Source organism: Saccopteryx bilineata, chromosome 8 (genome assembly GCF_036850765.1).
Source record: "Saccopteryx bilineata isolate mSacBil1 chromosome 8, mSacBil1_pri_phased_curated, whole genome shotgun sequence".
In the NCBI taxonomy this organism is placed as follows: domain Eukaryota; kingdom Metazoa; phylum Chordata; class Mammalia; order Chiroptera; family Emballonuridae; genus Saccopteryx; species Saccopteryx bilineata.
The window spans coordinates 10,436,524-10,450,538 of record NC_089497.1 but is presented as its reverse complement, the minus strand read 5'-3'; the positions used below and the strand labels follow the sequence as shown (position 1 = coordinate 10,450,538).

General features: G+C 40.4%; 1 protein-coding gene across 1 annotated transcript; it reads left to right on the top strand.

Moving 5' to 3' along the window:
- Positions 1-1,477: 1,477 nt before the first annotated feature.
- RBM11 (RNA binding motif protein 11) lies at positions 1,478-13,438 on the top strand. The gene is made up of 5 exons (XM_066241424.1): positions 1,478-1,677; positions 5,666-5,828; positions 6,996-7,068; positions 8,147-8,243; positions 10,442-13,438. The coding sequence occupies exons 1-5, from the start codon at positions 1,582-1,584 to the stop codon at positions 10,727-10,729; spliced, it is 717 nt and encodes a 238-aa protein (XP_066097521.1). The 5' UTR covers positions 1,478-1,581; the 3' UTR covers positions 10,730-13,438.
- The last annotated feature ends 577 nt before the right edge of the window (positions 13,439-14,015 follow it).

Sequence of the window (14,015 nt, the reverse complement as noted above, 5' to 3'; positions counted from 1 at the left end):
ACCCACTAGAAACTTGCAAATATGCATTCATTTGATCAACATGTTTGTTAGTACACCTAGACTGTGCTAGTTTCCTTAACTGCTTACTACCCTACTACAACAATGTTGATGAGAGGAAAGGAACAAAAAAATGAAGACAGGATTTGTAGTGACATATGGTGACATGTCAACTGAAGGTGTCTGATAAAGTGACTGACTCATTATTTTGTATTGATATGTATAGAACGTCTGTCTCCCCTACTGTCCTATATGTAAGCTTTACGAAGACTGATTTTTGTATTTAGTTTTGTTTCCCAAGGATTAAAGACGATGCCTGGCACATAACAAGCACTCAGAAAACACCTCTTAAATGAAGTAATTATATTAGTTCAATCCACTTCTTAATAAATATAACGTGAAATTCAAAAAGTAACATTACCTAAAATCATAAAATTAAATAACATCAGAGTTCAGTTAGAAATCGGGGTGCAAAGATGCGTGTGCCTTTTCTTTAGAGGAGATGGTTTTGTTGTTGTTTTGGCCCATCAACCAAGTGAAAGCATACCTCCTCAATTCAGAGTGAATTATCACCGTGCCTACCTAAAGGCCAAATGGTGTGTGTGTTCATTACCTGACTGTTACCTGCACAATGATTCATTACCTGACTGTTCCTGCCTTCAAAAAGGAAGGCAAGGTTACAGTTGGCAGCTGATTTACCAAAGTACTGAGATTCTAAGTTTTCTTCCCTCTTTTTAAAAATTATTTTTATTGTTTTTAGGATTTTAAAAAATCTTCCTCAAGAAAGAATCAACTCTTCACAGTGGTACACAGTATACAAAGTGCAGTCCTAATACAAAATACAAACACTGGGTTCTGCTACCGATCTCAGCAGCCATCCCAAGAATCCTGGCGTCAGTCACAAAACTTGCGAGACAGTCTTTCCAGTATTCCTAGTGCAGGCTGTTTCCTCAAGTTCAAATGCATTCCAGCGTCCAGCTGAAAAGCCTCTGCAGCCATTTTCAGAATTCTCTCGGAGGTGCTTCCCAGGCGAACAAACTACTTTTTAGTACTCTGTTCACGCATGCATTCTTTCAAGAAGAATTTTATAAAGAATACAATTCTTAAAATCCTAAAAGTTTATTCATTTACTCTTTGGAAACGTCTCCCACCATTAGCCTGCGAATTTCTGTAATGAAATAATTTAATCTCTACAGGCATTTTATATGAACTGTTGGTTGAATAAATCCAGAATCAACTGAAGTAGAGCCTAAGGTTATGGGTAAGCACTGAACAAGCCAGAGGGCAAAGCCCATGTCACACCAACCCTCGCACTCACTGACGCCAAATTCCCAGCCTGATCCCGGGCAGGAGACGGCGTGGTGGGCGGTTCCCGCGGCAACGGGGGCGTGGCCCCGCAGGCTCGCTCCGCCCCCAAAGCGGCGGGCGGTCCTTGCGGAGCGCAGGGGGCGTGGCCCGCCGCAGCCTCGCCCCGCCCCCGGCGCAGCGCTCTGGGCGTTGGCCCCGCCCCCTCGGCGGCGTGGTAGAGCGGCGGAGGAGGTTGGCGGTCGGGCCTTCAGCCGGCGCTCGGCGAAGACCGCAGGGATGTTCCCTGCGCAGGAGGAGGCCGACAGGACGGTGTTCGTGGGGAATTTAGAGGCTCGTGTGCGGGAGGAGATCCTTTATGAGCTCTTCCTTCAGGTACTGTCGGCGGGGAAGGGCGGCGGAGGGGGCGGGGCGCGCCAAGCCGGCGGCGCCGGCGGAGGGGCGGGCGCACCTGGCCGGTGGAGCCGGTTCCCCTGCCCGCACTACCCGGTGCCTGGGTGTTCAGGTGCTTCTGGCTTGCACCTGGCTCCAGCTGAGCAGCTGGATAGTGAAGTGACGCGGTGTGCACCCCACCTCCATCCCAGAGCAGGGCAGGGACTGGGCTCCGCCCTGAGCACGGGCTTCTCGAGGGCAGCCTGGGCCCTGGTGTCCTCAGGGAGACGCAGAACAGCTGTGTCACTGTCCTCCAGGTGACAAAGTGAGCATCCGCTGGCCTGCCCTACATCCCGCGAAAAGAGCGGAATCAATGCCCCTTACCCGTTACTTCTCCCACCCCCTCCCCAAGCCCTTTTATGTGCCGGGCTTAGGATCGGTGAGGTTTGTGATTTGCTCAGCAAAAACATGACTGTGACAGGTTCATTCTCTGGCCATTTCCTTTTACAGTATTTCAGACCAAGAATATCCGGAAACTTTCCAGGCCTGGTACCTCCAGGATTAAGCCTCTTGTCTCCTGTAAACACCTACTGTATACATCTTGGTCTCACTTGCTAAAGAAATATTCTCATTCAGCCATTCAACTAACCGTTTAATGGTCCGGAATTGCATGGCAAACACTAAGGAAGGCACTGGACATACAAATTTAAGAGATAGGCTTTGGTCTTTCTAAAAGGAAAACTTAAAATTAACTGCCATGATTTGGGATGACCTACAGAAGATAGGGATACATAGTATGTCAGAGGTTTTTTTAGAGCGTGAGTTCTGATGTCAGCAGTGTGACCTTGGGCCAGTAACTGCACATCAGTGCCTCAGATTCCTCCAATGTGGCACGGGGGCAATAGTATCTACAGTCTGATGTGTGGACATGAAATAAACTAAGCCGGGTCAAACGGAACTGAGCCTGGCCCTTTGTGCTGCTGCTGCTACTATTAATAGTACGAATATTAATGCCAAGAGAATTCCGGAAAGGGTGACGGGCCCCATCAAATTAAGGCCAAGTTCCAAGCAAAGCTAAATTTCTAGAAGTATGAGGACCAACCATGAAAAGAGTTCTCTGTTTAGCTTTTGAAAGGCCGTGGGCCGTGCTTGTGGAAGTCCCAGTTCGATTCCCGGTCTGGCCACACAAGAGAAGTAACCATCAGCTTCTCCTCCCCTCCTCCTCCTCTTTCTCTCTCTCTCTTCCCCTCTGCAGCCATGGCTCAATTGAGGGCATTGGCCTGGGCACTGAGGATGGCTCCATGGCCGCCTCCTCAGGCGCTAGGGTGGCTCCCAAAGGAGCAATGGCCCAGAGGGGCAGAGCATCGCCCTGTAGTGGGCTTGCAGGGTGACTCTTGGTAGCTGCACATGTGGGAGTCTGTCTCCCCTCCTATCACTTAAAAATGAATGAGTGAGTGAATGAATAGAATGAATAAAGATAAAATGAATAAATAAAAAAGAAAGACCTTATCTTTGTCTAGGAATTACAGCACCCATCTGTTAATTATAGATGCACACAATTTGATGTAGACAGCCTCTTCCAGTAACACAGTTTCCTGTTTTGGACATAAAACATTTTAATATTTGAAAAATATTGTTAAGTATAAGGCTTGTGTGTGTGTGTGTGTGTGTGTGTGTGTGTGTATTTTTCTAAAGTGAGAAGCCGGGAAGCAGAGAGACAGACTCTTGCATGCGACTAGGATCCACCCCGGATGCCCACCAGGGGGCAATGCTCTGCCCATCTGGGGCGTTGCTCTGTGGCAACTGGAGCCATTCTAGAACCTGAGGCAGAGGCCATGGAGCCATCCTCAGTGTCCAGGCCAACTTTGCTTAATGAATCCTTGGCCGTGGAAGGGGAAGAGAGAGAAAGAGAAAAGAGAGGGGGAGGGGTGAAGAAGCAGATGGGCACTTCTCCTGTGTGCCTTGACCAGGAATCCAACCTGAGACTTCCTCAGGCCAGGCCGATGCTCTACCACTGAGCCACTGTCCAGACAAGGTTTTCATTCTTAGCCTTCTAGTAACTTGTTGTCTTTTAAAACTTGCTTTTTAAAATCTGCTCTAATACTTTTCTTATAGTTATTCCCTCCCCCATATCATTTTAAACTTGTCACTCTAAAAAAAAAAGATGGGAGGGAGGGAGGAAAAATGTAATCGTTCTTTATCTCCAGAAACTTTATGTTGAGCCTCTCAAAATGAAGGGCGTTTGGGATAAGGCATACAGGCCCTGTGCATATACATTATTTCTCCTCAGTTGGGACTGGATCTATAAGACCATATATCCATATATATCCGTATATATATATAATTTTCATTTTTTATTTTTACCTAGACGAAATGTTCATCTTTTCTAATGATCAGGCACCCAAGCATATGTTTTTATCTTGCCTAGGTCCTATATTCCAGAAGAATTTGCCAAAGTGGGGTATTTTTTACAAAGGCTTCAACCCAACAAGACCTAGCAAACAAATCTTGACAACTGCAACACTGTTCATTTATGTGTTTCATTCTGATAAAAGGCTATAGGCTGAAGTGATAGTTGCTACAAGCCAAGTCTCTTGTTGAATTTTATCTTGATACATGCTTTGACATATCTTTTAATTTGTAAAATCCAGAGCACTTAAGATATTCTGTTCCTCTGTGATTTCATGTATTTAATATCACTGGTAGAAAAGTACTGATTGAAATTGGTTTTATTACTATACAAATATCATTTTACTTATGTCTTTCATATTTCTAATTATCTTTTGAAATGAAAAAGTAAGGTTTTAATATCTTTGTGCTTTTAACTAAGGACTGGTGGAAAGAGATTTTGAGGGAAAAGATAATGAATTCAATTTCATTATCTCATGTTGCGTTTGAAGTACAATCACATGGAGTCTCTAGGAGACACTCTTAGAAAGAGACAGGAAAGAGGAAAAAGAGAAAGAAAGATAGATTTGTTGATGAGGTGTTTTCAGAAGCCAGAAGGGAAGATAACAGACCATGAGCCAGCTGAGAATAAAAAGAAAACTGAATCCAAAATACAGCGTCACTTTAAAAATGATCATTAAGATTTTTCTTCAGATTAAAAACAATTTCTTAATATATTTATCCATTTCTACAGAGAAAACAGTCTTTAATTATTGTACAGTTTAAAAGTTTGAGTCATTCACTATCAAATCTGAACTATTATAAGTCTTTGTGAGTACTTCCTCTGATCATTATCAAGGTGAACATGTCAATTTTTTCATAGTTATAATTTTGTTTTATAATATTTGACTACATATTTGCTCCATATTGCTAATTATAGGTTTTATTATCTGTGCATTCTAAATATTTAAATATATGATATTTTATTTCATTTTAATAGTACACCATGGAATAATATTCTCCGGTTGGATTTTTAGAGCCCTTCTGATCTTTCACCAATTATAAATAAAGCACTTACTTAAAAGTCTTAAACATATTAAAACTCTTCTTAAGGGAAAAACAACTTTTTCACAGAAAAAAATATTAGGCTGTAATAATGTAAACCAGCTTTGGGTGTTTGTTTGGGTTTTTTTTTTTTTTTTTTTTTTTGGTGATAACCAACATTGGGTTTGTTACTTCATTTTTGAGTTACACAGTATTACTATGTATAGAGACACATAGTATTTTAACCTTAAATTTAAATGCTCTCTTAACTGTTTTGTTAAGCCTAACTAAAGGGTAACAGCTTTGTTTTCAAGATTTGGACCTATTACCAAGAATGCCCTGTTCCTAACACCATCAATATTACTAGCTAAAGCCAGAAAGCACCAGGACAGTGTGAGGAAGTGTGGAATTTCTTGTTAGGAAAATACATTATTAGCAGAGCTACATAAAACTATTATTGGTAATAGACTTTTTTTCATCTAAAATGAAATATTCTTGATTTATCTCATTGTAAAAAATCTTTAGATTTATGAGAAAATAATTTTTAAGTTTTTTATAGGCTGGGCCATTAACCAAAGTGACTATATGCAAAGACAGAGAAGGAAAGCCGAAGTCTTTTGGATTTGTCTGCTTTAAACACCCAGAATCGGTGTCTTATGCCATAGCTTTGCTGAATGGAATTCGTTTATATGGAAGACCAATTAATGTGCAGTATCGATTTGGTAGGTCTATCCAAGTGAGTTTTGGTGGTGGTGGTGTTCTCAGAGGTGTAAGCACTTTGTTTTCTAAGATCATAAGACCAGAAGAGTGCCCCATAATCAGTCACCAGATATCTAATGATAGCTGCTATTGGCTATTATAAGTTAACCAAATTTAAATGAACTGGGAACACACAGGACACACAACTCTAGCTTTTATATAGCAAGTCTGTTTGCTAATCTTTCTGTCATTGCGAATGTATGGTATCAGATACCTACTATATATTTGGAAGATAGGGTGCACAATTTTGTCCTTTGCCTAGAGGAAGCCATGCTGTTTTGCCCTGGATCTAAGCCCTTGTAAGAGCAGCCAACCAAAGGCAGCTGCAGAGTGACCGTCATGGTGGTGGAGGGGGCAAGCTTCCGGCCATGAATGTCCGCAGGGCCATCTCCTGCCCATGTACCAGGACTGATTGTCCTTGATTAGATGTCCAGAGAACACTGTGCTGATACTCAGCCTTTCGTGTTTGGAGGGGCTGATGGGCAATGCTTATGCTTAATGTTGCTGCTTTCCTCTAAGTCATTCAGACTTACTGATATATCTGTTTGTATTTTTTTATTCCTCTTTTGTGCAAAATCAAATAATAACAAAGTAATGCCTTGTAAGGGGAAAGTGCTCCTCTTTGCATTTCTTTTTTTAATGTTTTTGCAAAGAAAATTGGCAGCATCATGCTCTCAAATACTATGTAGTTAATTCATATAAGCTGGTAGAATGGGCCAGGACATTGTGTTCTGACCCGTCCCTAGCCAATTGCTTAGCGTCCTCTGTCATGTTGCGCTGGCTTTGTTAGTGCAGTTTATTTCAAGAACTCATGCCTTATGCCTGGGAGACAAAAAAACATTATTTGCCATTTTTAGTTTATAAATAGGTAGAACAAAACAACATATATTTTACATGGTTCCATATCAGTATAATTCTTTTGTAGCACCAGTTTTGGATGAAGCTTGATTATAATATAAACAACCTGTAAATACTATTTGGGAGACCAAAGGACGTATTCATGTATCTTATAGGAATATAGAATTTTAATTAATTGATGTCCTTTTGAGTTTGGAGGGGTTATATGGTTTAATATTAGAACTCAAAAATATTGTATCATGAAGTAATCTGTTATTTTGTTTCTTTTAAAGGGAGTTCTCGCTCTTCTGAACCAGCCAACCAAAGTTTTGAGAATTGTGTTAAGATAAATTCACACAGCTACAGGTGAGTAAAGAAAATAAACAGGTTCTTGTGCCAGGAAGAGTGTTTATGTATTGTGGATTATTTTACACCATTTGTGGTAGGCATAGGATAAAATTATGGAATTCATTTTTTTTCTGAAACCATGAAAAGTGACAAAATTATTTTCATTTAAGTTCAGACATATTCATTATTGTGTTCTTTAGAGTTTATTATGTTCTTTTCAAAGCTGTTAAATCATTTAAGCATGCGAGGCCTCATTGTGATGGATCAGTTAGGCTTCTGTGGGATTACTCTCAACTCTTGTAAGTTGGATGTCCACCTGGTCATCTGACTGCTTCCGGTCCGTTTCCCGACCTCTTCTTTGTTCTATCTGCTGTGTTAATTTCACTCTTCCTACGGTTTACTTTCTGTCTTAAGAATTAGTATTATTAGCATTAAATTTGTGGAATTCTTTGGAGCAAGTAGACTAATAAAGACCAGCTATAGATCTAGCCAGTATTTGTAACATTGGAATTTATTGAGTATCTCCACAGAACAAAATATTACACTATTAAATGAAACTTTAGAACAACGCAGTTTTGGCATTTTTTGTTGTTGTTTTTGTTTTGTTTTGTTTTAGGTGAGAGGAGGGGAGATAGTGAGGCAGACTCCCACATGTGCCCTGACCTGGATCTACCTGGCAGTCCCATCTGGGGCCAATGCTTTAGTACTGAGCCATTTTTAGCACCTGAGGCTGATATGATGGGACCAACTGAGCTATCCTCAGCACCCGGGGCCATGCTCAAACTCCTCAAGCCACTGGGTGCAGGAGGGGAAGAGGGAGAAAAGAGGGAGAGGGAGGGAAGAGAAGCAGATGTGGCACCTCCTGTGTGCCCTGACTGGGAATCAAACCTGGAATGTTTATATGCCAGGCGTCAGCATATAAGTCTACACAGTAAGTCAACCGGCCAAGGCCAAAGTTCTTTTTAACTGAGCTGTCTTAGAGAAGTTCTTTTATTAATTACAAAGATCTCTCTCTCTCTCTCCTTTTTAAAGAAAGAAAAAAGCATTTGAAGGTAGGAATTTTAACTATTTATTATTACCTTTTACCTCTCCAAAGAAATGAAGAGGTCCCGGGCAGACCTGCCTTTCCCATGCCCTTCTTTCCGCCTAGTAACGCGGCTCTGCTTCCAGGATACTCTTTCTTTCAGAAGATGGTAAGTTGATGTGCCTTTGGTTCAGTTCATAATAGGGTGCAAACTGTGAAGAATATGAAAACTGTTGGAACTTCCGGTGCTCAGATCTAAACCTGGGACAAAGGCAGCACCTTCTCGGGGCACTTTCCCCCAGTGGCTCTCGCCTTCAGTCCCACACACGGACCCTCCGCCAGCAGCCAGCCTGCCGGTGGGAGGGGGACGGAGGGAATGGGGGTGGGGGTCGGAGGGAATGGGGGTGGGGGTGGGGGTGGGAGTGGGGGTGGGGGTGGCGGTGGGAGGGGGGCGGAGGGAGTGGGGGTGGGGGTGAGATGGGGTAGGGGTGGGAGTGGGGGTGGGGGTGGGGTGCTCTGTGATCTGAGGGACGTGGGAGTAGAGTTATCATTTAAATGACTATTTTAAAAGATATTTTTTAGAATCAAATGATTTTCTATAGTGAATTGTTTTTATATAATGTGAACGTTAATCACAAATATACTCACAAAATTAGGGGATATTTCTAAATGAATATGAAGTGATAAAATATCCTCTTAATTTTGTGAGCAGTATATATTGCTTTTGGACATGGGTTTTTTTAAATATATTTTTTTAAAACTAAAGGCAAAGATTTAATGTTGTAAACTATAGTATTTCCAAATACATACTCAAAAATATGGTTCTGGCCTAGAAATCTTCATTATAATATTTATTAAAGGATAACTTAGGATGTTTTTTTCCAACTCCTCATTTTATACATAATAAAATCAAGTTCCAAGAATATTAATCATTGAGCCCAAGATTGTACTTGGTAGTGACAGAAGTTGCGGCTGTAACACAGTATTCTGCGGACAGGGTCGGAGTTTTACAAACATCCAGCATACGTGTGAGCTTCAGATTTTTTAAACAGGCATTTTCACTTTTGTAAACATAAGGAAAGTTGATAATTTAACTTTTGGAAAAAACTTTTCTTAGTTCCAGTGAGATTAGTAAACCACAAAGTCTCATCTGAAATTGTCAGTATCTTCTTCCCAGCCTCATTAGTCTTCAGTAAATATGAAAACACACATACACACCCACTCACTCATGTTACCTCTATTAACCTTTCATGTTAATATTTGAGTAAAATTTGACTTTAGAAATTTGAGTAAAAATGACTTTAAGAGGATAAAAATTGTCTATCATAACTATTGACAACTGTTCCATACACAGTGGCTATTAGCCATGTGTAAGACTATGAAACTGAGTTTTTAATTTTACTTAATTTGAAACAATATAAATTAAAATTTAAAACATACTTAATTCAGTTATGGAAAACTTGTACATATATTGGAAAGAACTTGGATATGTGTATTTACTTTCTCAAATGTAAATTTTATATAATCTAAATGTAGATCAAGTATTTCCTTTTTTTAAAATTTATTTTTAATTGAGAGCAGGGGAGACAGACTTCACATATACCCCAACCAGTATCCATTCACTAAGTCCCCTTGGGCTGATGCTTTGCTCATCTGGGGCATTGGGCCATTGCTCAGCAGCTAAGCTATTTTTAGCACCTAAGGGGAGACCATGGAGCCATCCTCAGTGCCTGGGGCCAACTTGCTCAAACCAGTCAAGCCCTGGCTGCAGAAAGGGAGAAGGGATGGAGAAGCAAATGGTTGCTTCTCCTACGTGCCCTGACCGGGAATCGAACCCGGGAAATCCACACGCCAGGTGGACACTCTACCACTAAGCCAACTGGCTAGGGCCAGATCGAGTATTTTCTGTGAAAATTTACCATCCAAATTGAGGTATTCTGTAAGTATAAAATGTATACCAGATTTTGAAGGTTTAGTCTGAAAGAAGAGAGTAAAACATGATAATTTTTATATTGATTACATGTTGAAATGACAATATTTTGAGGTCAGTAAAACACTTATTTAATTGCACCTCTTTTTTTATTGTGCCTTCTCAAGGATTTATAGCTACATTTGTGGCTTGCATTTTACTTCAATAGGACAGTGCTCAGCTGTATTGTAGAAAGCTACATACTGCCTTGAATTTTTATGTTGACCATTTAAAGATGCTGCCACCTCCCTACTTGGCAAAGGCACGGTGCCCTTATACTGATAAATACGTGGTTTGGTCTGCTGATAGTTTTCTGTGTAATGTACGTGAAGTGTAAACTGTTCCTTTTTAACGTTCTCGGCTCGTTTGGATGGATGAGTGTCTTCTTTCCCCCACAGCAGTGGCATGCATATAACCCAGCGCTGCTGCTTCCTCACTGTGGGGTGACGGCACCACTTCCTAATGGCGCAGCCATGCCCCCTCCTCTGTGTCACGTGCCCGACCTAGAGGCTGTGTCCACCTCCTCCGAACGGTCTCAGCAGCAGCCACGGGACTTGGACCGTTATCAGGTGACTAAACAGAAGAGGCAGAGACAATCCAGCGATAGTGACAGCAGCACAGAAAACAGCAGAGAAGGTGAACACAGCCCGAAGCCCCGCAAGTGTAAGAAGAAGAAAAGGCACTGAGTACATGAATGTATCTACCCTGCTCTCAGTGCGCTTGACAGGGAAAACCCGCACTTCTGCTACTGACCAGGTTCATGGCTTTGTCTTTCCTGAAAGCTGTGGCATCGGACTTGCTGGTGAAACTTGGTTTTGAATGACAAAAACTGAAAAAGAATATAATGTACTAGAATTTGCTTTTTGTTGTGGTCTTGTTGACACAGCCTCAACAAGAAGTGTACTCTTGAGTGGTATATTTTAGTACTGATAATGAGATTGCACCAAACTGTCAATGAGAATTCACTTCCTGAGCAATTCTGGAAGGGATCCCGCTTCCCTAGATTGTCACCTATGGGAAGCGGTCAACTTTCTGAGTGAAACTAGTGCGAATGTTTAAGTGTTACATGTTGTTCCTAACAGATGGAAGAAGCAAGCTTAAGTTTCCTTTGCTAATAACATTTTATTTTTTAAGTGTCAATATATTATTTCAGAGTCCTATGCTCCTAACAGGTTGACTTCATAAAAGGAGAATATGTGACAGTAACACCAAAGGAAATATGATTACTATGGAGGTAGTTTTGGCATCGTTCCATTTTTATACATTTGTATATAAATAGGAATATGTATCTCTTCACATTTACTAATTGTGTTTCATGAAAATTAATTGGCTGTTTCAGAATTTGTCATCAACTACTTTTACAAACTGGTTTTGAGAGAGTGTTTTTGACATTAAGTTAATCTAGAAAATGAATAATGAATAGAATGTTTCATTAATGTATGATATTTAATATCTATTGTCAAAGTTTCATATTTCTGGTTCTAAATTTAGTTTAGAAGATAAATGGACAATGTATAAACTTAAAGAGTTATGTAGACATTTTTGTTTACTTTTTAGCTCATCATAAACTAAAACATAAAAATATTTATTTACTAAAGCTAACTAAAGAATCATGGGGAGGTACCTACCCAGTTCGGTGCGAAAAGCCGTGTTTGGCTGTTTGTTTTGTGTGTTGCAAAGCATTTTATAGATCTTCATTACCTAAAATAATAAAGTTTTTTAGCAAAGTAAATAACTGAATTTAACTTTTGGTTATAAATATACAATGCAGTCTATTATTAATATGGTTTATATTAGTTGTAATTAATATAATTTGTGTTATTAATATAATTCTCCAACTAAAAGACATAGGGTAACTGAATGGATAAAACAAGACCCTTACATATGCTGTCTCCAAGACTCACTTCATATCTAAAAACACACAGACTGAAAGTATAAAGGGATGGGATAAGATTTTTCATAAAAATGGAAACAAAATAAAATTGGGATAGCAATTCTTATACCAGTCAAGGTAGACTTTAAAACAAGGGCTGTAACAAGATGTAATGTATCTAGCAGTTTTACTTCTGTGTGGTTTTCTGAAGAAACCCAAAACACTAAGTAGGAAAGACATAGGCATCCATGTGTTCATTACAGCATTATTTACAATAGCCAAGATATGGAAGCAGCCCATGTGTCCATCAGTAGGTGAATGGATAAAGAAGTGGTGCATCTATACAGTGGACTAGGACTTAGCTCTTACAGAAAAATGAATACTGCCATTTGCAACAACATGTATGGACTGAGGGTATTCTGTTGAGTGAAGTAAGTCGGGAAGAAAAAGACAAATGTCATAGCATTGCCAAACTAAGCAAGCAGTCCGGAAACAATCAAAGATACGGAGAATGTTTTGAAGGTTGTCAGGTGGGCGGGTTTGGAAGGGTGGGTGAGAAAGGTGAAGGGATTAAGAAGTAGAAATGGATTATTACCGAATAGCCACTTGATTTTAAGTACAGTATAGGGAATATATTGTCAGAAATACTGTAATAACTGTGTATGGTATCAGGTGCTAGATTTGTCAGGATGATAACTTCGTTAGTTGCATAAATGTCTAATCGCTGAGTTGTACACCCAAAACTAATAATACTTTACATCAACTAATTAAAAACTAAAAAATTATTTTGAACAAAACACTCATAGATACAAGATAACAAATGGTTAGGAATGGTGGGGGGAGGACAAAGATTAAAGGGGGTGAAATGCAAGGTGAGGGAAAGAGACCAGACTTCAGTGATGAGCACATGATAAAGGAGACCTAGGCTGTATTGGAAAAGAAAGTAAAGAAAGAAAGGAGATGAGGTCTAAGGACTACCCTAACAATTGCCATTGTGTGTAATGGATTACCTTAGGGAGATTCATCCCTTGGGCCGGGAACGAGGAACCGCCAGCAAAGCACAATGACAAGCAGAGTGTCAGGTCTGGGAATACAAGTGAAATAAGTGTTTCCAGGGGAAAGAAGTAATTAGTTGTGTCAAATGCTATTAATAGATCAGGTAAGATGAAGATTCAGAATTGGTCCTGCGATTTAGCCAGGATCTTTTTGTGGACCCGAGAGGGGCCACAGACTGAACCTGACAAGCTCAGGTGAGCTCTGCACGGTGGCCCTGCAGACTTAGAGGCCTAAAGCAGAGGCTGGAACCTTTTTGGCTGAGAGAGCAATGAATGCCACATATTTTAAAATGTATAAAATAATTCTGTGAGAGCCATACAATATGTTTAACACTAAATACAAGTAAAAGTGTGCATTTTATGTAAGACCAACACTTTTAAAGTACAATAAGTCTCTGAATTCTTTTTAATAACGTTGTTATGCTGTTGCTAACCAATGATGAATGAAGTACTTCTTACCATTAATGTGACTTCCGGTGCTGCATGGTTTTCCTGATGGCTTTGTCGTCTGACTGATACGTGGTGAAGTTAAGCTTCATGCAGGTGTTGAGACTTCCATCCATTAAACGTGATCATAGGTTGGTCTAAAACGTTCTTTAGATGTGAGAAAGACAGCTCGCATGCATATGTAGAGCCAAACATTGTCAGTACAGCAATACTCACACGCTGCAGTGTGTGGTATGTGACGGGAAGTGCGTTCCAAGTTTTGACAATCAGCTGGTCTGCAGGTTGAAGTGTTTTCATTTCTCCCCACTTGTGTTTGCTCACCAACTCTGCTTGCTGTTGTGTAAGTCTTTCCAAATCTTCATTCAGTGACTTGAACTTATTCACCCACATTTCTGAGGCCTTTAGGTCAGCAGCTTGCAGCTCAAAATCTCTGACGAAGACACTGGGGATGTAACTCAGGTCGGTGCTGTCCACTGCACACTCGTGTGGAAGGGTGATGAATTTATAAAGACGAGTGCACTCATGAAATTCTCCAAAGCGCACTTTGAATGACTGCAGGAGATTAGATGTGAAGCCCGCTAGCTGCTGGAGATCAAG

Bases quoted from the DNA above. Each gene is read 5' to 3' on its own strand.
- RBM11 (XM_066241424.1), top strand. From the start codon at position 1,582: ATGTTCCCTGCGCAGGAGGAGGCCGACAGGACGGTGTTCGTGGGGAAT. The intron at 1,678-5,665 runs GTACTGTCGGCG...AGTTTTTTATAG, and splicing joins TTTATGAGCTCTTCCTTCAG to GCTGGGCCATTAACCAAAGT. The intron at 5,829-6,995 runs GTAGGTCTATCC...TTTCTTTTAAAG, and splicing joins TAATGTGCAGTATCGATTTG to GGAGTTCTCGCTCTTCTGAA.